This window comes from Strigops habroptila, chromosome 8 (genome assembly GCF_004027225.2).
Source record: "Strigops habroptila isolate Jane chromosome 8, bStrHab1.2.pri, whole genome shotgun sequence".
NCBI classification, from domain to species: domain Eukaryota; kingdom Metazoa; phylum Chordata; class Aves; order Psittaciformes; family Psittacidae; genus Strigops; species Strigops habroptila.
In genome coordinates, this window is record NC_044284.2 from 34,463,632 (window position 1) to 34,484,739 (window position 21,108).

At 38.8% G+C, this 21,108-nt stretch overlaps 1 protein-coding gene across 8 annotated transcripts in view; it reads right to left on the reverse strand.

Moving 5' to 3' along the window:
* Positions 1-21,108, reverse strand: part of MCF2L2 (MCF.2 cell line derived transforming sequence-like 2) — a 183,876-nt gene that overhangs the window by 94,213 nt on the left and 68,555 nt on the right. For all 8 annotated transcript variants that reach the window (XM_030494555.1, XM_030494561.1, XM_030494557.1 and 5 more), the window contains 9 exons: positions 20,773-20,922; positions 19,635-19,759; positions 17,434-17,548; positions 16,599-16,718; positions 15,108-15,299; positions 14,098-14,289; positions 13,537-13,714; positions 3,298-3,401; positions 1,142-1,230 (listed from right to left, as the gene is read on the reverse strand). In XM_030494555.1, the coding sequence (XP_030350415.1) occupies positions 1,142-1,230; positions 3,298-3,401; positions 13,537-13,714; positions 14,098-14,289; positions 15,108-15,299; positions 16,599-16,718; positions 17,434-17,548; positions 19,635-19,759; positions 20,773-20,922 (1,265 nt within the window). The remainder of the gene's footprint in view (positions 1-1,141; positions 1,231-3,297; positions 3,402-13,536; positions 13,715-14,097; positions 14,290-15,107; positions 15,300-16,598; positions 16,719-17,433; positions 17,549-19,634; positions 19,760-20,772; positions 20,923-21,108) is intronic.

Genomic DNA, 21,108 nt, shown 5'->3' on the forward strand with positions numbered 1-21,108 from the left:
CTGCCTTGAACCAAACCTTTTGTAGAACAAAAGGTAAAATAAGTGTTCTTGAGAAAGGAGACAGCTCAAAAATTTGTTTACCAAGTTTCTAGGTCTAAAGTTGTGTAAAACCTCCAGATATTAGAAGCTTTACTTGTTAATATTAACTCCAAAGTTGTATGTTCTCTTCACGCAATCATTCCTCAAGAGATGTGTATCTGTCTAAACAGCTTCTATTTCAGATCACACTTTGCACCTTTTGAAAACTAGCTGATGGTTTGGAGACCAGTCATAATATTTTCATAGGGTGCAATTAAATTTAGATAGTAATAAGTTGCATTTTTATATGTGCCTGCAATTTGTCTAGCATAATAGACAAGCTAGTGTTTTTAGAAATGTAGTCTTTTGCATCAAGTAATGTCAGTGTATACCTGTGTGAGAGAGAGGCATAACGTAAGTATAAATTATCTAAATTGTACTGAAGAAGAGAACAAAGAAAATTATGTCAGTGAGGATTGTGGGTTTTGGCTTGTTGCAGGACGGGTTTTGTTGTGGGGTTTTTTTGGTGTGGTTGTTCTTTTTTTAATTGTTCCCTTTGGCCTAGAAACAGTGCAGTTCAATTAAATTAAACTGGGTTTGCTTGGTAGTTTCTGTTAAACTAAATGACTTAACTATTTGGTGTCTTAGAATACATCATTAATAATCTTTTTCTCAAGACTATGCAGAAAGGGAGAAAAGATTATTGGTTGCATTTAATGAAAACAGAAAGTTCTCAGAAGCATATAGTCAAATGTGAATATCCTTAACACAATGAGATTAATACTGCTTGTTTGGTAAATACATGCAAGGCTTATTCTAATGACTTCTCATGTCATGTAATTAATGCTTCCAAGGAAAAAAAAAAAAAAGGCAAGCCAAAAAAACCCCCAAACCCTCAAAAACCAAAAAGCCACCAACCAAACCACCAACCCCAAACAAAAGATAAATCTTGCTTGCTTTCCCAGCCAATAGACTGTGTATAAATGTATGTCTATAAGCATTTCAGGGACTTGATTAGATCTAATTAGTGAACTTCAAAGAAGTCATATAAAATGTACTATAAATGCAGCTATTTGCATTCTAAGAACAACAAAAAGATACTGGTTCACATGTGCAGCCTTACCTCCTCCTCGTTGACAAGTTCTCATCACTTTCACTCATCACAAGGACTCTGCTAGATCCTCCTTGACTGGCTTCATGCATCACTTCAATCTGAATAAAAAAGGACACAGTAAAACTGAAAATACTTAACTGCCGATGCTGTTACTTAGAGAATTTTTAACTTTTTAAAATAATAAAACCAGATTCTACCTAGTCTAGTAAGTCACTGGACAAGTTAAAATAATTCTAGATGTGTAGGCTGTAAATCAAGAAAACTTCCTCTCTCTATTTTTCTGCTTTCTTTCTCAGTACTGGCATGGGAGGCATTCTTAACTCCAGGCACTGTCTTTATGTTGTTCTGCCACAGAAGGTGCATTAGCTCCATATGTAGATAATTACAGGCATAACAGTCTGTTCCTTAGACTCTGAAATACTATGGGGTTTTGTTTCCTGCCTGAAGCCAGCCCAAAGACTTCACATTTTCAGAGTTCTTTGTACAGTACAATCTGGAGAAGCATGGGGAAACCGTCTTGTGCCTCTGAGAAGTGCCTTTGTACTAGTAGCAGTATTATGTAAGCACATATACCCTCAAATACTGAGCACATTATACATGTGCAAGGGCTGTCCCCAGGTTGAAAGGGACTGAAGCTTTTTACATAATATTTTGAGAAACATTAACCTTCTTCCTTGTCCAGTCTTGCAGAGTTGGATCATTTCAAGTGTGCTCCAGGCAAGTTTTAAGCAGGCTTTTCCTCCTTTTGCCTGCGGCTTTAAAAGTACCAAGCACTACTGGGCTTACTCAAAGGCGATCTCTTCAAATTCAGTGAAACAACTCAGTGGCTGTGTTTGCAGTTAATCCAAGACAATATCTAAACTCCAGCAGAATCTTTCAGGTTCCTGAGCACTTTCATTTTTAAGGGCTGATTCTGGGGCGGGGGGAAAAGCAGTGGCCTGTCTTATGGTCTAGTAGCCAAATTCATTAGCTGGTTGGTGATGATGGAATCCATTAATAAACTATAACCGCATGAACTACTGTCAGAAGAAGTAAAGTACAAACAAATTCTATAGCAACAATGGGAGGGAAGGAGAGTGGGCATAATTTGCATTGTAGTCTTGTAAAGTAGATTTGAAAATGAATGACTGGATGTTTTTATAACACCTGTACCAGGTTGTTGCGTATACCTAACTCTGTGGGGGGAATGCAGCTCATCACCTGCATTACTTGATGAGAAGAAGACTAATTCCAAAGTCACTTTATATGAGTTTAGATAAAGGTGAGAACAGCTGTATGATGCTGGTGATAACTAGATTTTATTCTGTGCTTATTAGCGAAGCTGTAAGGCTGTTTTGGCCATTTCAGAAAATGAACTGAATTTAATTTTTGCTTTTCACCTCAGGGCAATAAAGGTCAAATGTGTCAGCAAGTCAGGAGTATGGATAATAGAAGAGTTGGGTTGAAGTAGCTTGCATTATATCAAAAGTTTAATGGAATTGTGCCAGATAGACACTTGATACATTTTACATTGATACATAGGGAACTACAGGCCAGTCAGTATCCCCTCGGTGCCTGGCAAGATCATGGAGCAGATCCTCCTGGAAACTGTACTAAGACACAGGGACAAAAAGAGGGTGATTGGTGACAGCCAACATGGCTTCGCTAAGGGCAAATCATGCCTTGACAGATTTGGTGACCTTCTGTGATAGGGCCATGGCATTAGTGGATAAGGGAAGAGCAACTGACATCATCTGCCTGACTTGTGCAAGGCATTTGACACTGTCCCACATAACATCCTTGTCTCTAAGCTGGAGAGGCATGGATTTGATGGATAGACCGCTTGGTGAATAAGGAATTGGCTGGATGGTCACACTGAAAGAGTTGTGATCAATGGCTCAGTCCAAGTGGAGATCAGTGATGAGTGGTGTTCTTCAGGGGTCAGTACTGGTGCTGGTGCTGTTTAACAGCTTTGTTGGTGACATGAAGACTGGGATTGAGTGCACCCTCAGCAAGTTTGCTGACAACATGAAGCTGCGTAATGCAGCCTACATATTGGAGGGAAGTGATGCCATGCAGAGGGACCTTGTCAGGCTGGAGAAGTGGTCCAATGCAAACCTCCTGAAGTTCAACAAGGCCAAGTTCTCTCACAAGAAGGGATGTATCCAAAATGCAGATCCTCCTACCTTAATTCCACCTTTATTCTTCTTAATGTTTTTCTTTTTTGATAACTCTACTTCAGAAATGGTCTTTGGAGGGCAGGAAATTTCTGTGGACCTCCTGTTGGTAGCTGAAGGAGTCAAAAAAAAAGTAACATTAGAAATTGTATGCTAAAGGTTGAAATCCAACTTCCTAATAAAAACAATGAGCAAAGATCCTGTCACATTAGTGGCAACTGAAACCCAGCTTAGAGAACTGAATTGTGGCTGGAGTGGTGACAGACCAGCCAACATAAGAGATGAGCTTCATTGTTTGGTGCTCCATTGTGTCTCAGATTGGCACCTACAAATCTACTCTGCAGTGACTCCTTTGGTTTGGCTTCCTCCCCGGCAGCCGTCTTTAGGGCAGCACAGGTAAATGTTAGCCAGCTGTATCAACTGTTGGGTAATTTTCACTTGCATAGTATTTCAGCTCAGGTGGTGTTACATGTGTGGGTTTCCAACACAAGGAAATTTTGGTTCTGGTAATGGTTTGCTAATGTGAGATTACAAACGATTGTTCCCTGTAAGGTTTCATCACATGAACAAGTCTCAAAAGCGTAATCATACAGGTGTTCAGCAAGTCACTGTGACCATGTATGTAATGACAGTGAATCAGAGGAAATTACTTCAGTATATGATCTGTCATGTCAGGTTTATTTGGCCTTGCAGCCTCAGTAAACCACAGTTGACAGTGAGCTGTCTAATGCTACTAGAAAATCATCTTTAAAAACATAACCACTTATCCTGAGACTGCTGTCCAAAGAAAAGCTCTAGAACGAACTATGAGAAGGGGCATCATACATTTGGCTTGAGTAGAAAATAGCTTCTCTGTTACAGTTTTTATCTTTATTTTAAATTGATAATAAGTTCGCAGTGCATGGTATATATGTATAAGGCAAGCAGTGCTCTCCTTAGTTGCTTAATTGATACAGGCATGTAATGGTAAAACCAAATAGGAACACCAGATGAAATGATCAAACAGTCTGGGTCAGGCAACAAAGAATTAAATTGTTGCAATTCTGAGATTAACTGCTTTTCAGTTTTACTCAGGGAAAACTTTCCAGTTGAACAAGTACTTTTTCAAAAATAAAAGCTGGTGTTTTCAGATGCATCTGGTAACATTCTGTTTAAGATGGTTTCACCAAGTTTAATATCTTGAGGCATTGACAGTCTTGGTGGTCTCTAATAACTTTTTCTTCTCTGTGAGAAGCTGAGGGATCCAATAAAAAGATGCAGACATCTTTGAATGAGGAGGTCACAGTATCAAAAGATTAATGTAGGAGAGGATTGAATACTTTTTTTTTTAAAGAAATACATTAGCAAATTTTCAAATGCCCTTGGCATTAAATTATTTTTTAATGTAGTAAAAAAGGGAGGAAAAAAGCATTGAAACACCTTAAATTATATGCAGGTAAAAAGACAACATATCAGTTTCATAGGCAATAAAACAGAATCTGATGTTTTTTCTACCCTGTATCTTTTCAACCACCTTATCATGCAGCTGGGAAGAGAATTAATTAATTAAAACAGCTTCTCTGCAACTCTCCCCTAAATCTTCCTGGTTTTATCCCCTGCTGAATGACATGAGAACTCGGCAATGTCCATTTTATGCCTATTACTTCCCTACAATGATTCCATATTAGAAAGTTTCTTCACCAGAACAGCGAAGTCTGGCAGCTACCAGCAGCTATAATCGACTGCTAGAAGATTCTTACGGTTTCCGGGACTGAGCTGAAATGCAAATGTCGACTCTTTGATTCTTCCATCACTCTCTTTCAGAATATACAGCAGGGGATCTGTTTTGATTTTGAGCACTACTTTCAACAGATGCCTTTTTCCCATCTTCAAGAAAGCTTTTCACAAAGTCGCAATTGTTCTCTCAAAGGTACTGTTATTTCACCCCAAAAGTGGTGTACTGACATTTTGAAACCAAGGGTGGGGGGAAGGCAACATGCAGCACATATAAGCTCTTTCTACTTATTGTCAAAGTTCTTCATACCTTTCTAATCTGCAGGGAGGATGATTTCTACTGCTGGCAAAACCAGAATATTTGATCATCAACTAATTGATAAATTTTCAAACAGGCCCTTTAATGTTTTTTTCCCATGAATACCTGAGTAAAGTGGTTACAGGCATCAGCAAATGCACTCTTCCATACTAATGCATCCTGAAGATTCTGTTTAGCCTTAAATTCACATCTACTGTTACCTTGACAAGATGCAGGCTGTGATCATACCTATCACACTGAACAATATTGTCTCCTGTAGCCTCTCCCAACTATATCCTATTTATACCTTGAAAAAAACAGCATTAAAAAAATAATCTAAGACTTGATCACCAAAATTGTGATTCAGTTAAAGAAAACCTAAATATTGTTTCATACTCTTTCCCCGCATGCTTACCAGGCACTTCGGAATACCCCAGCTATTCTGCCATTGTCCAGTTACTGTATCTAAATCTGAGTTCAGTCCATTGGATTGTTCTACAAAGCTAATTCCAAAGTTTTATATATAGTGAATGTGTTATTAAAAGGAATGGAAGCAAAGAAAATAACTTCAGGAAACCCAAGAACTTCTTACAACAGCATAGTCAGCAATACCAAATTGTTTGACCTATCCATTAATCAGAAAACTTTCTAGCTTGAAGGGATGGTTGACACTGGTATGAAAATCCTGACTAAAAGCAGTCAGCAGAAAACATGGAAATCAAAGTTAGGACTTTGGTGTCTGGATCACAACTTGCAAACTCACTCAGGAAAGAGAGCACTGGGCAGTTTAAGAGAAAGATGACAGATTCACAAAAAGCCCAAGTGCAGATGCTCATTGATCCAGCAGCAAATTACACAGGTCAGTTTACCACTTTAGTCTTGGCTTCATCAGCATGACGCTTTTCAGAAAGGAGGAAGCAGATAGATGTAACTACTTCTATTTCAGGGGTGAATTTGATTCAGATTGACACAGCAACTTTCCTCTTCCAATTTGACCCAGAAATGAACTGAAAACAGGAAGAAATCTGTTTTCGGTTATGCTCCAGAGTATTTTTGAGTTATTGACTGGCCCTGCATGTCACTACATTTACGTACTTTCTGAAGCAATTTAGAAAGAAACAGCCCAAATACCTGCCAATTATTATTGGACTAATTACTGTGAGATTTTTTATAAGGGAAACTCCGTTACAAAATTCAGTACAGTTGGCTATTTCAAGGTCATTATTGTACTGTACTGCTGAGGAAGCTGAAAGTTATAGTGTTCAACTGTCTACTGAAAGAACAAAGGCACAGGAACAAAGGAAAATGATATCTATAAACAATCTAAGGTCTGCATGGTTTCAAGGTTGTTTCGGCCTATTGTTTCACAGTACTCCATTGGATAATGAGTAATGAAGATTTCATTTCGAATACATTAATATTTTAAATTACTTGATGCTGCTTTTAAAGCAAATATTGTTAAAGGGTATTGTATGCAGAGGTAAACTTTTTATTGCAAAGATATTTCCAGGAAAGTGGGGTTTGGGTCTAGCACTTGCATCACCTGGAGCACCACTGGCCTTTTGCTATGGCTCTTTAGTACTGCTTACCGTTTTTCTATGAACAAGTTGCATGATAAATATGGAATTACTGTTTTATGACCTAGTCTACAGCACATGGTAATGTGGACTGTACTGTCCCTAACGGTGCTAGAAAACGATGTAGGCTCGTGTGCTCCCTCATGCTTTGCAGCCTCTCCACCACTCCAGGACCGAAATAAGTTCAGTGAGGGCAATGTGCTGTGCTGCTTGTGAGGAAAGGCTGTGGTTTCACCCATTTCCCCACCCTGCTCCTATGTGGCAGGGTACTGGTACCATCTCTTATGGTGGGGCCTACATCACACAATGAGGCACAAACAGAACTGTGCGCAGGTTGCAGGTGCTCAGAGACAGCTGGATTAGCCCATTTGGGTAACTAGTCTCAGGTTTGTTCCTGCTAGAGTACACGTAACTCATTAGCTAGCAAGAGACACAGACTCTGTAGTCAAGGGTTATAACACACGCCCAGCACCTGTGAGACATTCAAAGCCACCCTTAAATAAATATCATGCTTTACATTCAGGTCTTGCTTGAATTTCCCAACAACATGCTTCCCCATTTGTTTTCTGTGGGAGAGTTTATGCATTCTCACTAATCACCTACAGCAGAATCAAACTCCTTTTAAGAATAGGCATGCAAACAACTAGTCTGCTAAACTGTCTATTGGGGCTTGCAGCCCATGTGGTCTCACAGGAAGATGAGTTTGAAGATAATGACTTAAGAGTTGTTTTGAATGCTGGGGATGACAAACAGCTTGCTTAGACAAGTAAAGCATCTAAGGTTAATCATTTAATGGCTTAATACAGAAAGTCTTTTCCATTCTTAGGCAATATAATCTATACTACTTTGCTCTAGCAAAATTGGTGCCAAGCTCCCTGAACATCTGCCCATATAAGAAGCATGGAGCAAGACCCCTGTATGTGGAATATTATTCTGCAAGGAGACACACTACTTGGTTTCCTCAGACTTGTCTGAGTGTGGTAGCAGCTCTACAGCCACAAAAATGAAAGCATCTTTTCTCTACTTCGTTTATAGAAATGTCTTGAACTACAGAAACTGGTGGTTTCCCGAAACTGTTAATGAAAATCACACGCACCATCTTTTCTGAGTCAGCTAGTCTCTCTGCAGCCTCACTTCTCCTGCACACATCCCCAAACTCTGCAAGACATTCTTCTTTTATTCTCTATCCAGATGTTAATAGATAGTGAGTGTTATGCATTAGTGACTGTGAGGAATGCTGGAATGGATCCAATGAACAGTTGTACACATTTAACTGAGACGAAACCAGTTTGAATTTTATTATTTAAAAAACTGAAAAGGTTCCAGCTGTGTCCCCCCCTATGAATTTCATGTTCCAAGTTAGCTTTCTAAGATGGTTGTAGGGCAAATCATGGATTTTGTACATGCAATGTTGAACATGTTACTTGCCTTAATGAGCTCACAGACATCTCTGCTCCTGTATTTCATATTTATGTTGCACACAAAGAAATCCCTAGGTGAATATTTTATAGCATTTAGAAGACGGAAGATGCCAGAAGCAAAGCTACATTGCAACTTTAATTTTGCCCCTTTGCTGCTAATGCATCTTGGTTCACCTCCCTCTAAGAATCCTTGCCTCATTCAGTGCTTGGAGTCAAAACCACTTAATTCATGACCAGCTATTCACTATTTTGATTTATCTGTATTTCTTAGTGGGGGCCCAGAGCCTTACTATCCATATGCTATTATTTCAATCCCTGCTCTGAAAGTAACTGTATTTTTTCTAATAGTCATTTTTACTATTCAAATGCTTTGTAAATATTTACTGAGCTGTTTTCACAACACTTCTCAGAGGTAACAGGCTGTTTTCAAGCCCACTGAGATCTGCAAGTTCCATAGATAAAGATCAAAAGAGAATACACTACTTTGGGAGACCAACTTGACATTTTTAGGTCTGAATTTTCACATCATTGAGTATTATTACATGCCACTTCACATGTTCAAGAGCACATGCCCTACCCAGTAATTCTGATTTCAGTCTTTCACTGCTCTTTCGTCGTAGATTTCTTTATATAGTTGCACAAGTCACTAAAAAAAAAAAACAAAACACCCTGCAAAATTTGCACTAAGTTGAATCACATTAACACCCACATGGGTTTTTAACAGGGTTGAAACCTTCACACCTACAGCACCAGCTTCTCATTCCCATGTCCAAGGAATAAAAGCAGCAGTAAGTAGTCACAGTTTCAGGGGTGACTCCAGAGCAGTTGAAACCCATCTGAACTGGGTACAGCTCTCCCTTTCCTTCCAACCTCTGCCCACACACTTCTGCCTCCTTTTTTTGTCAGCACTGCTGTTCATGGAACCGGATGATGAGGAGCTGAACTAGCCAAAACAAAACACCCATCCACCCCCAGTGGCAGTTTTCAGTTCACTCCTTTGTTCCCAGTAGTTATGTGTCCATAAGTACTGAGAGAGAGCAGAGTTACAAACACACTGCTGTGCTGGGCAAAGAAGAGGGAAGAAAGGGAAACTGTGACAGCCTTGCATTAAGAAGGGCTTAAGCTGCCACAAGATCATACTGTAAGGAAACTAGCAGTGCAGGGATAAGAAACACATTTTGTCACTGTGATCCAAAGATTTTTGCTGACAACAAAGGAAATGAGACTGTAGGATCTAAACTGTAGCAGGTTCATACATAACGAACATGTATGAGCTGATCTATTTTTTTTCCTCCAAGTGCATATAATTGTGCCAAATCTGGGCACTTTAGGAAGGGACAAAACTATTTTGTAGTGCCACGTTCCAGCTCTTGCCAAAGGTAACTAAAGGGAGACTATTTTCCTAGCCTTGTTCACTGAGATGGCCAAATCATTTTCTACTGAAGTTTTCCAAGTGTCAGGCTGAAGAAGATAGCCTTTGGGAAAGTTTCATTTCAAAGAGTTAGAGTTTGGGAGAATTACAAGCAAATTAAAATACAAAAATGAAAATGCTAACTACAGTCATCCCTAATAGCTTGTATTATCTTTTACAGTTCTGTGGCTTACCCCACTGTGCCTGACAGCCTCTGGGCAATACTAGCCTGCATGGTTTGGCTTTGTGGACCTGTCCCAATTCACTCCAGCTAAGGAGTTTTGTACAGAAACACAGACCACAAATATGCAGTCAAATCATCAAAAGTGATACCCTCAGAAGTGAACTAGAGCAAAGGAATTTCCCCATCAAGTGCCATTTCTTTTCTCTCAATTTATACAGGGGCCAGTTTAGCCATTAGCAGTATTTAAGCAGCTTCCATTGGGAATGAACAGAGTTCTCCTGGAAATAAGATGTCATATATACTAATTAAATATTTTCAAGGCATTTATTATAAAAGAGTTAGCAGAGGATTTTCTTGGTTGATCTGTGAATAATTAAGCAGATTCCCACAGCTAAAATGTGTACCAAGTCCAGCTGGCACAGACTTTTGAGCATCATAGAATCAAAGAATGGTTTGGGTTGGAAAGGACCTTAAGATCATCTAGTTTCAATCATCATAATTCCAGTATCAGCTTTTCAATGCTGAACAGGCCCATCCCCACAAAATTTACAAGTTCATTTGTGAAACGAAAAGCTTCAAGAAAAATGAAGAAAAATGCTTCAGAATTTCCAGATCCACAGAAAAGCATTAGGTGAGGTAGAGTTTACAGTTCAGCTCTGAGCTGCCTTTTTGGATCTTCTCTAAGCTAAGACTTTGCCAAGAGTCTCTAGAGACTATTAAGGACATAAGAAACTGTCACAGTTGTTTCTCTGATAGAAATATGCCTTTTCACTCATACATGGTATCAGCTCTGCCTGTACGCATGTATGTCCATGTAAAATGAAGAATCTCACAGTTACGATTAATGGAGTATTTCACGCCTGAGCCTTCACATCTATTAAGATTTTTTTCCATTATTGCCCTAAATTAGACTGAATTTCCCCTACCACTCGTTGTTAGGGAAATGCATCGTCAGCAAGTCAAAACAAAACAAAAAATCTATTCTGGACTGAAAGTAACTTTTTTTTTCCTTTCACAGACAACCCTTGCAATGCTGCCATCGTATTGTTCCATCTGCTGCCTGGGGACAAAAGCCTTTCTTTCTGGTCTTCTATTTCTGTTTACCACATTTTATTGCCTTTGCCTGTCTTTGTATTTACACAACCTAGGAATATGGTATTTTATTTTGCGATAATCTATTTTGCAAACTTTTAGAAATATTCAGGTATGCCCTGGGTAACAAATAATAAGAAGTTACAATATCTATTTCAAGAAGGTGCTCTTAGCTTCTCTCATTTTTCCAAGATGGTGTTCAATAAATTCTCTCCATAATTAAATGTTGATACTGCATTGATCCCGTGCATGCGAAGAGAGGGCACAGAGGAAAGTCCGAGAGAGGGTAGCTTCAAGAAGAGCAGAATTTCACAGCCTCATTTTCAAGGCTTGGAATAGGACTCTCTGTCCCTGTTTCTATTCTCAGCCACATTTCAGGCTTAGACTGCAAAACCCCTTGGTGAATCACTCAGTTTATCTGTGCTTCAGTTTTCTTTCAGAAAAAAAGAGGTTAAAATACTTACCACCAGTACTTGCCAAGAGCTTTGGCATTCTGAGGGAAGGGGGACTTTGGGAAATTCAAAGTATGTAGTAGACAATTTGGATAGTACCCAAAGGATGCTATTATACAGAGTATGTAGATATACATGTACTGTTCACGGCAGTTAAAGTAACTGGGTTGTTTTGATTTTTTTTTGTACAGAGTACTCTAGGTCAATCATCTTCAGGCACAAAGAATCTGAATGAGATGCTGCAGTCTACTTATCAATGTCTGAACAGGACTGGGTTGCACTTTGCATCTCCTCAGAGAACAACTGGAGTAACATTTTAAAATAAGTTTAAACTACCTACTAATTTGCAACAGGATATCAGAGGCTAATCCTTGTCATAGTTATCCTGTACTGTGTGTGTAACACTGAACTGTAACTGTAATGCAAGGGTCAGAGCAAGGGTTCATCTCGTGATTTTCTGTCAAAGAGAAATCCTCATAGTACAGGATTGGCTGTATGAACAAGAATCAAAACTTAAGCATTGTCATTTATATACTAGCGACTATTCTTTAAGGTTCTATCTATACCAAAAGTTTGACTAAAAAAATCTACAAGTGCTCTAAAATGACAAGAAAGAAGTTCAAGAAACACAAAGACTGCATGCGTACACAAAACCACAAGACTAGCTTTTAGCCTGAAGATGCAGTTTCATATTAGGTGAAAGCTGCTCTGTAGTACCACTAGCAGGGACTAGCTAGCTCTGACCTACTGACCACCTAACCGCATTTTTCTGTAACTTCTTTTGCTTCAGCACTAGTGCCCAAGCAGTGAACAATCTGATCAGTTTTGAAGTTAGTGACACTTTGAGCAGGGTGATTGGGCTATGCAATCTCCAGAGCTCCTTGCATTTTTGTAACTCCTGTGATGGAAAACTAACTACTACATCATTGAGTTTTAAAGGTAAATCACAACTCATACAGCTGATTGACTCCCAACAACAGTGCAAAATGGGAATACATTACTGGAGGATGTATGGGTAGCAGAGCAGGACCTCTTCAAAGGAAATGTGATCTCAGCTTGCCTTAAGACAACAGCGAAGCTGAAGCTTGAGGTAGCAACTGTATGTTAAGAACACATAGTTTAGGGGAAAAAAGTACAGATGTCAAACTGGCATAGTAACTGGAAGATGGTGATTTTCCTGAGTAAGAAAGGATGAGTGTTGGGGAGCAGAGGGGAACAATGGGGACATTTGTCTGACCTTGTGATAGCATGCCTAGAAAGCAAAATGGTCAGGCTACTGGGTGTCCTAATCTTCTTGCTGAGAAAGCAAAGTTTATTGTGTATGCTCTTTATGAAAACTAGCTTTTTTCAAAGCTTTTTGCTAAAGGTGCCCCTTTTAAAAAGCCCTACATTTCCTTTTTTTAATTTTTTATAAGCATCTCTCCAGAAAAGGGGCAAACTCTTCTTGTTACCAAGTACAGGGTAGCTGGTCTCCAAGATGCACTGTTTCAAATTAGCTTCACCTATGTTCTTTTTGCAGAACATAGCTATCTTAGTTAAAGGTATATGCTAAGCTTAAATAAGGAACTTTGAGTAAATTCCAAACAGAAGCAACATTCAACTTATGTAGTTAGTGGAGGATAACGCTAGGAAGTGAATGAACAGTTATGTAGAGGGAAAAAACCAAAAGTTGCACCTATAACTCATTGTCACTAATGAACCCTTAACTTTTGTAAGTATCTGATTGAAACTTGAAGGATTGTGACCCTTTAAAGCCAAATATTCACATTGCAATATATGCAATGTAAAATTGGTTAGTGCTTAGTAAATTTTCTTTTGGTTTGGATTTTCAAGAATTAGCAATATTAAGACACACTGAGAAACAGTATGGAAGTGTACTCTGTGAATTGGACCTAGGAAGAGAAGGCTGATTATTTTTTTTTAATTCACCCTCGTTAGTATGTTTGCAGTGACAGATAGTTCACATTCATTTTTAACAGCTGAGCCTACAAGGCTGACACTGAACGTAATATGCAAGTCTTCATTCTGATAACAAAACTCAAACATGATCATGTGGAGAAAACATTGGTGTGTATCTGAAAGCAGCTGTTCATGGCCTACCTACTCCTGCTGGTCTGGTAATCTTTGGTGATGCTCGCTTTGGGGAAGATTCAGGATGTGGGGCAACAGGTTGTACTGGCCGGGTCTGTTTGGCTGCCAGCTTCTTCAGACTTACTTGTCTTTTGTCAAACATTTCTTGTACATCTTCTAGTTTTTGTAGAATTCTTTGGGCGTTGGCCTAGGCAAAGAAAAGGCAAACAACAGATGGTTATGCTGGACTGAGCAAGTTAAGAAAGAACTTCTGTTACCCAGACTCCGACCAGAGGTGAAGATCATACTGTGCCGCTGTTTAATGCAACCCAGCCCATGCACTCTGCACAGATCTTGGTGTCACTGAGTAGGACATGGTGACTCATGGTCTTTCTAGCACTACTCTGAAGAAAATCACACATATTCCATGACTGCTCATCTGAGTAAAACTTACTGCCCCAAGTGCTTACCTCTGTGCCCTTTTAGTGTAGGAAGAGAGGCATATTTGAGCAAACTCGGATATATAGCCCAGTACACACTCATGTACAAAGCAATTGGTAATTTTGAAATTCTAAGTTTGAGGGGGTTTACCTTTATTTCGGGGGTGAGGATCATGTCAAACTGATTGTAGAACTCCTTCGGGTTAGAGAGCTGGTGTTCCTTAGCTGTTACCAAGAACTTTTCAATTTCAACGAGTGCAGTTTCAGCTCCCTCTTGTGACTGGCACTTGTCCACAGCTTGGGAAGCTAAGAGGTAGATTCCAGCTTCACACCATTGGCTTGCCTTTAAAGAAAAATGGGGCAAGAAGGACTCCATCATCACTGACAGACCATGTTGTGAAGTGCTGCTTCTACTCCATAAAATATGGATTTGCCCTAAAATCACTAAAGGGAATCAGTGTTCCTTCATAGCACCCAACAGTTGCTGGCCACAAGTCACCCCGCCTAGATATGTAGAACAATAGCAAGTTCAATTGAGCTCTTACGGGTTAGATGATCCAGTAACATGTAAAATAATAACGTTCTGAGCAAAGAGGGTAAGTGTTACTGTGGTAACAAATCAAATCTGTCAGCTCTACTACCTCATTTCAGTGTTCAGTCACACAATTATCCAAAACTCAAAAAGAATACTTGAATCTTATAAAAACTCCCCAAAACTTCTTAGGCCCCCATAAAACACAATTAAAAATGCTTCAAAATAGTTTTTTACTGTAAAATTTTGATAACCCCTGTTTCAGATGAGGCTGGAATAGCATGCAGACATTCTCAAAGCTTTTAGCTTGCTATTCTATCTAGATCAGAGAAAGGGAAAACAACTGAACAAGCAGTAAATTGTTCATTTTTAAGCACTGGAGTACATTTGGTTCTCATTTCAAATTTAGGCCTAGCCCATTTTTGCTTAGTTTTATTTCCTAATTTTCATCATTTAGAAACCATAATTATGGGAAACTACTGCTCCAGTTTTTATAGTAACAGTTTCTGAATAAAATGGAGAAAAAAGGAATAAATATTTTTTCTCTTCATCCAAATTACCTGAGCTTATAAAAACATTCATTTTCAGTAGAACCTTACTAGGGCTGTTATGTGAGAAGGTTCACTCACCTTATCTAACTGCTTATGCAGCTCAAGAGACTTTCCCAAAATATCATACTTTTTCTTGGTCTCATTGGTAAAGTCATCACAAATACGCCTGAGTTCAACACACTTTGGTCTAATGGAGTCGACTGCATAATGGTTGTTCTGGATGAGCTGTTCTCCATGGAGAGCTAGAGACTGGGCCTTCTCCAAAGGTTCCTGTGAAGTTAATGAGAAAAAAATCCAAAGTTAGATGTTAAAATTACATGCATAATAAAGTCAATCCATCTCTGTAACCCCTGCTGTAGCCTGGAGGTCAAGGTTTGGGATATTAATCCAGCTGATATGTCTTATTTTATACTTACATTGAAGACCAACTTTGTTGTCAGTGAATATATTGAAACTCAAGAGGTTCCATCTGAATATCAGGAAACACTTTTTTTTACTGTGAGGATGACCAAGCACTGGAAGAGGTTGCGTAGAGAGGTTGTGGACTCTCCCTCCTTGAAGACATTAAAAAGCCATCTGAACAACCTGCCTGCGTGGGCACCTGCTCTAGGCAGCCATGCTTGAGGAGTGTTGAAGAAGATGACGTCCAGAGGTCTCTTCCATCCTTAATTATTCTGTGATAACTGTGATTCTGTGATTGTATGCCGCCTTCTTTCTCACGTACTGGGGACATTCATTATACAAGTTTTTTTTTCCCTACAAAGTTCCCAATAATAAAACAACCTGTATTTTTTTACTCACTAATTGCAGGTTTATAGTGCTTTAGTTTATTTTTCATTTCAAGATGTATTTTGGAAAACTCTTCAGAGTACAATTCATAAGCTTAATCACAGTAGGATGAAATTAGAGGTGGCTAACAGGAACAGAGCACACATCAATACCTTATGTATGTGATGTGGTCAATAAAAGGAAGATGCACGTTACTGTGACTTTTCTTCCTTTACGCTTCTACAGAAGAGCTGTGCAAAGATCACAATATTTCCAAATCTTAATCCTGTTCTTAAAAAAGATGATCACCAGCTTTTCCATTTGTTCATGTGCATCCTCCTCTGATTCAGCTTAGTCATTTTTTCAATGCTTTCTAATAATACTAAATATGATGTGTATCACGACTGACCAGCTGATGGAATTACAAAGTCTAAACGTCTGGAAAAGGCGTTTATTGGAAGGCATAGGTGTTCCTCAAACTGCTATGAGTCTGAATAGAACGCTCTTAAAAGTTATCTGGCCAAGGTAACCTGTTTAGTGTTCTGAGCTTTCCAGATTGCAAAGATGGACCTAACCTTTCCATGTTTGAAATAACAATTTTTGAACTGCATTTTAGCCTTCCAAGAAATGCACTGGAACTACTGGGTCTGAACAACCCTGGCTGCTGGAAATTAGGACCTGAGTTTTGCAATTTAAAATAATGACTCATGAGAAGAGAGTAAGCATGAAGTAAGGAAAGTGACAGACAAGTGCCTAGAAGATTATGTCCATAGCAGGTAGAATACCATACTGAGTGCAAACCTGTCCTTTCTCTTCCAGTTGTTTCTGTTCCCTTAGGAGGTGCTCCACTCGAGTCACGCTGTCTCCAATGTCAGCAAAACCTGCTTGTACTTCCATGAGATTATCCAATGTCAGTTTTACCTAAAAAACAACAGCAGCAACAAAAATAAAACAAACAAACAAACACCTCAAACAAACCCAACAAAAAAACCCCCCGCCCAAAATCTCATCACAAGATACTCATAAAATTATAGCAAACCTATGGCTTCTAAACATTCACCTACATCTTTTAGAAGAGTCTGCATATCAAATTTAGTCTTTCAGCTCGTTCCTGCATATCAAGTTTAGTCTTTCAGCTTGTTCCAAAATGGAAAAGCCAAGGAATAAAGCAACAATCAACTATTCCTCAAAGACTTGCCCTGCTTCTCGCTATTTAGGCCCACATAGTTTTGAAGACCTATGACTTCAGAGTCTGTATTATTCCAGTGTCTGTATTAATCCAGCCTCTGGGCTGGCAGTCGGGCTTTCTGAACTGTATTGCAATGACTCTGGTGGGATTGGATTTACCATCACAGAAGTAATATTTGGTAACATCACATATAAGTGCAAAATGATTTATTGAGAAGTTAGTGTTTCACATTTTGGCCAAAGAGGCACTTTCCTCACTGTGCTTTATTCAAATGTTGTAAGAGATCTGATAGCTGTCAAGAATTTGATTTTTGAATACCCATTTCCTGTTTCATAATGAAGGGCTTCTCTTGCAACCTCCTTTTTTTATTGTCAGTATACTTCAAGTATGAGTAAAATTTGATCTTATTTACAAGGGAAGGATAGACAGAATGAACAAATGAAATACCTCTCTAAAGTCATGTTCAAAGTGTCGAAGCTGCAGGCATTGTTCTAGTTTTAGGTGATGCTTGGTCCAAAATTGATCAAAAGCCTTTTCTGTTTCATCCAACTGAGCTAACAACCTGTTAAGAAATCAGAATTAAAAGAACTTATTTATTTCCTATAGTTCATTTCTTTTCAGTTACACCAATTGATGGCAGAAAGTAGAGTAGGGAGATAGTGGGGAGCCTATAATGTAAGAAGGCTCTGTGTCAACTTTCCCTTAAGCAAGACAGAATGAAATTTGCAGTGGTACAGGCAGGAGTGTGGCTGAAGTGACAACTACATGGTTCCACTGTGGCAGTTGCAGTCCTGCCTCCTGACCTGCAAGAGGAACACATAGCTGTTCCACGTGCTGGCAGCCAAAGGCAGCTGTCTCTCTTTAGCTTCCACTCAATTCTTCAACAGTAATACACCCCAGACTACTGCAGACTGAACGTGATGCAATTATTATTTTAAGGAATGTTTAAAGCAGAACTCTACAATTTTTTCATTTTCTTCACCCATCAGAAATAGGCAAACACTGAATAATTTTCCCAGTCCATTAAAAACAATAGATTAGAAACTCATAATGCCTCTCATGGATATTGTTTCAGTTTGTGTAAATGATGGAATATTTATTCACAAAGAAATTAGTATCAAGGCGTCATACATCTTGAGTAAAATGTCTGACACCAGACTAGTGAATCATCCTCACAGTCTTTCAATGATCTATTAATTATACTACAAAGTACAGTTTAAACAGAGGAAAGGAAAGGAAAGGAAAGGAAAGGAAAGGAAAGGAAAGGAAAGGAAAGGAAAGGAAAGGAAAGGAAAGGAAAGGAAAGGAAAGGAAAGGAAAGGAAAGGAAAGGAAAGGAAAGGAAAGGAAAGGAAAGGAAAGGAAAGGAAAGGAAAGGAGAAAAGAAAAGAGAAAAGAAAAGAAAAGAAAAGAAAAGAAAAGAGAAGAGAAGAGAAGAGAAGAGAAGAGAAGAGAAGAGAAGAGAAGAGAAGAGAGGAAAAGAAAAGAAAAGAAAAGAAAAGAAAAGAAAAGAAAAGAAAAGAAAAGAAAAGAAAGAAAAGAAAAGAAAAGAAAAGAAAAGAAAAGAAAAGAAAAGAAAAGAAAAGAAAAGAAAAGAAAAGAAAGAAAAGAAAAGAAAAGAAAAGAAAAGAAAGAAAAGAAAAGAAAAGAAAAGAAAAGAAAAGAAAAGAAAAGAAAAGAAAAGAAAAGAAAAGAAAGAAAAGAAAAGAAAAGAAAAGAAAAGAAAAGAAAAGAAAAGAAAAGAAAAGAAAAGAAAAGAAAGAAAAGAAAAGAAAAGAAAGAAAAGGTCTTTTAATAGGTGGGTGCTCTTTGGGCAGGCAGGGAACAGGCCTGATCTCCTACAAGCTCAGTGAGTACTGGAATCATCATATTGGGATAAACACTAATAGCTCCCTCCTATTCTTCTCAATAACAAAGTTCTGTTTTCAATCTATCCCTGAAAAACACGTTTTTAATCAAAGCTAGTTGCTGAATTCAAGATGAATTCGCAAATTCCTTTGGGATGACTGTTTAAAAGATTTTAAAGTATTCAGTGAAAAATATCAGCTCAGCTTTACTTTTGGCTGCTTTGTTCCCAGCGAACGCAAACACGCTGAAACACTGGCATAGCGTTTCTCTTTCCACACCATCACATGGCACAGCAGAAACTTCTACATGGTGGCTGAAAGCTTTATGGTAATAACTAGTATTGCAGGAAGGAACAGGAGTTTCTCTCTCTCTGTGCAGCTATGAAGGGGAATGTTTCAGAGTATCACCTTCATCTGTTCTTCCCCCAGTGTTTTCACAGACATGCACAAGCATATACCCTCTCATCTCACATAGATTCAGATGCCACTTTCTAACCAGGCATAGGAGTTTGGAGGATGGATATGCTACAGGGAAAGTAAGTCCCACATCAGATCTTCAGCCAGGTAGTTAGTGGTCCAACCAAAAATTACAAAGACATTCAGGACTGGTTTGAACTTGTTCCGACGGTTTAATCAGGTAACTTCCTCAAAGCTATTCGCTTCTCTGAGTTACATATCCAATATATCATGAACAGCTTAACCAGTGGGAATTTCTTACCTGCATATTTAAATCATTTAAGTTACACTTGCATTTGTTAGGAATAAATTAGCAACTTGCACAAGGTAATCTAGCTTCACTGACCTTTCTACTGTTGCCACATTTTCCAGTTCATCTGAACTGAGTTTGCTGTTGGCGCTTCGGGTGACTGGCTCCCTAATGCATGTCAGTAGGGTGGCTCCCTGCTTCACAGCTAGTTTCAGCTCATCCTGAGGGAAAAAACAAGCCAAACAAATTGTATGTACTTACTCTATCAATGCTCACATCTTTCAAATGTACAACACAGTAATGCTAAAGGAAGATTCTTTCATAGGTATTAAATACTTTGAACAAAATATAAATGCTTACCAAAGATGAGAAGTTTTTCTAGGAACATAGAGACTAAATCTATTCACATTGAACGATAGATATATTTCTAAGAAAAGGAATAGTATATAACTTCTGAGCAGATTGCATTTCTGACCTGGCAACTTGCAAAATAGATTATTCTACCACAAACTGAATGTGTGCTGCAGATTGCTCAGTGAGCTGAGGGACTATGCTAAGACATAGAACTTCTTAATGGAATTTCCTTAAACAACATTGTGACAAACTGAGACACAGTATGTCAGCCATCAAGGAGTCACCCACAGAAGGAGGTGTCTTCCAAGTATGAAACACGAACAATGAAAAGGACAGTGAGGCTCAAACATTAACATGTCAGCTGAGGAGTCCCCACATCATTGCACACTTCTTGTGTGAAACTTGTGCTAATACAGCTTAAGTAGTGTTTTTTCTCTTGTGTTTAACTTAAGGTGTTTGTTTACAGCAGTGATGTTTTCTTCTGAGCCTTACTCTGCAAAGCTAAACTTGACCCAACTTTTTTTGAAAAACAGAACAACAGTCATCTTCTAGTTAGATCATTCTGTCTGTTTCTGGATTATCCTTACATCTGGTCTAGTGTGAATTCATCCTTTCTGATGAACTCTTCATCAGGAGCCATGCTATTCCAGATAGGATGACCCTATCTCACCCTCTCATACAGAAGTGACATTTCCCTGTCCTTTATTCCTGAAGCTGCAAAAAGTCCTCTTTCATAGTTCAGTCAAATCAACCTCCTGAACCCAGGTTTCTGTCCTCTTCTGTAGTTTCCAAACAATGGAATCCCAAATGATGGCAGAAAATTTTGTTGAATCAGAAACCATATATTGCACTGATGGTGCTGTCATGAGACAACATTCACCTTCAGCTTGCTGTGGTGGTCAGTGTGCGCAGAGAGGAGCTCCTCTGTGCACTGCACATCGTTGGGAAGTTCAGTCTCTGCTAGGTCTGTTCCAAAAGTCTGTAGCATCTGTGCTGTTGTTTTTACTGTCATTGCAAAGTTTTCAATAGCCTGGAAAAACAAGAGCAGAAAGTCACAGACTGGTTATTTACCCTTAGCCCTGTAAGAATGCTTAGTCCTTCAGGCATGCTATGCTGCAAGTATTACATGCCTATAAACCTGGCCATGTTGCCTTTCTTTGGGTGGACATACTAAAAGTGACAAAATAAATCCTGTGTCACAAATGATCTTTTCTTA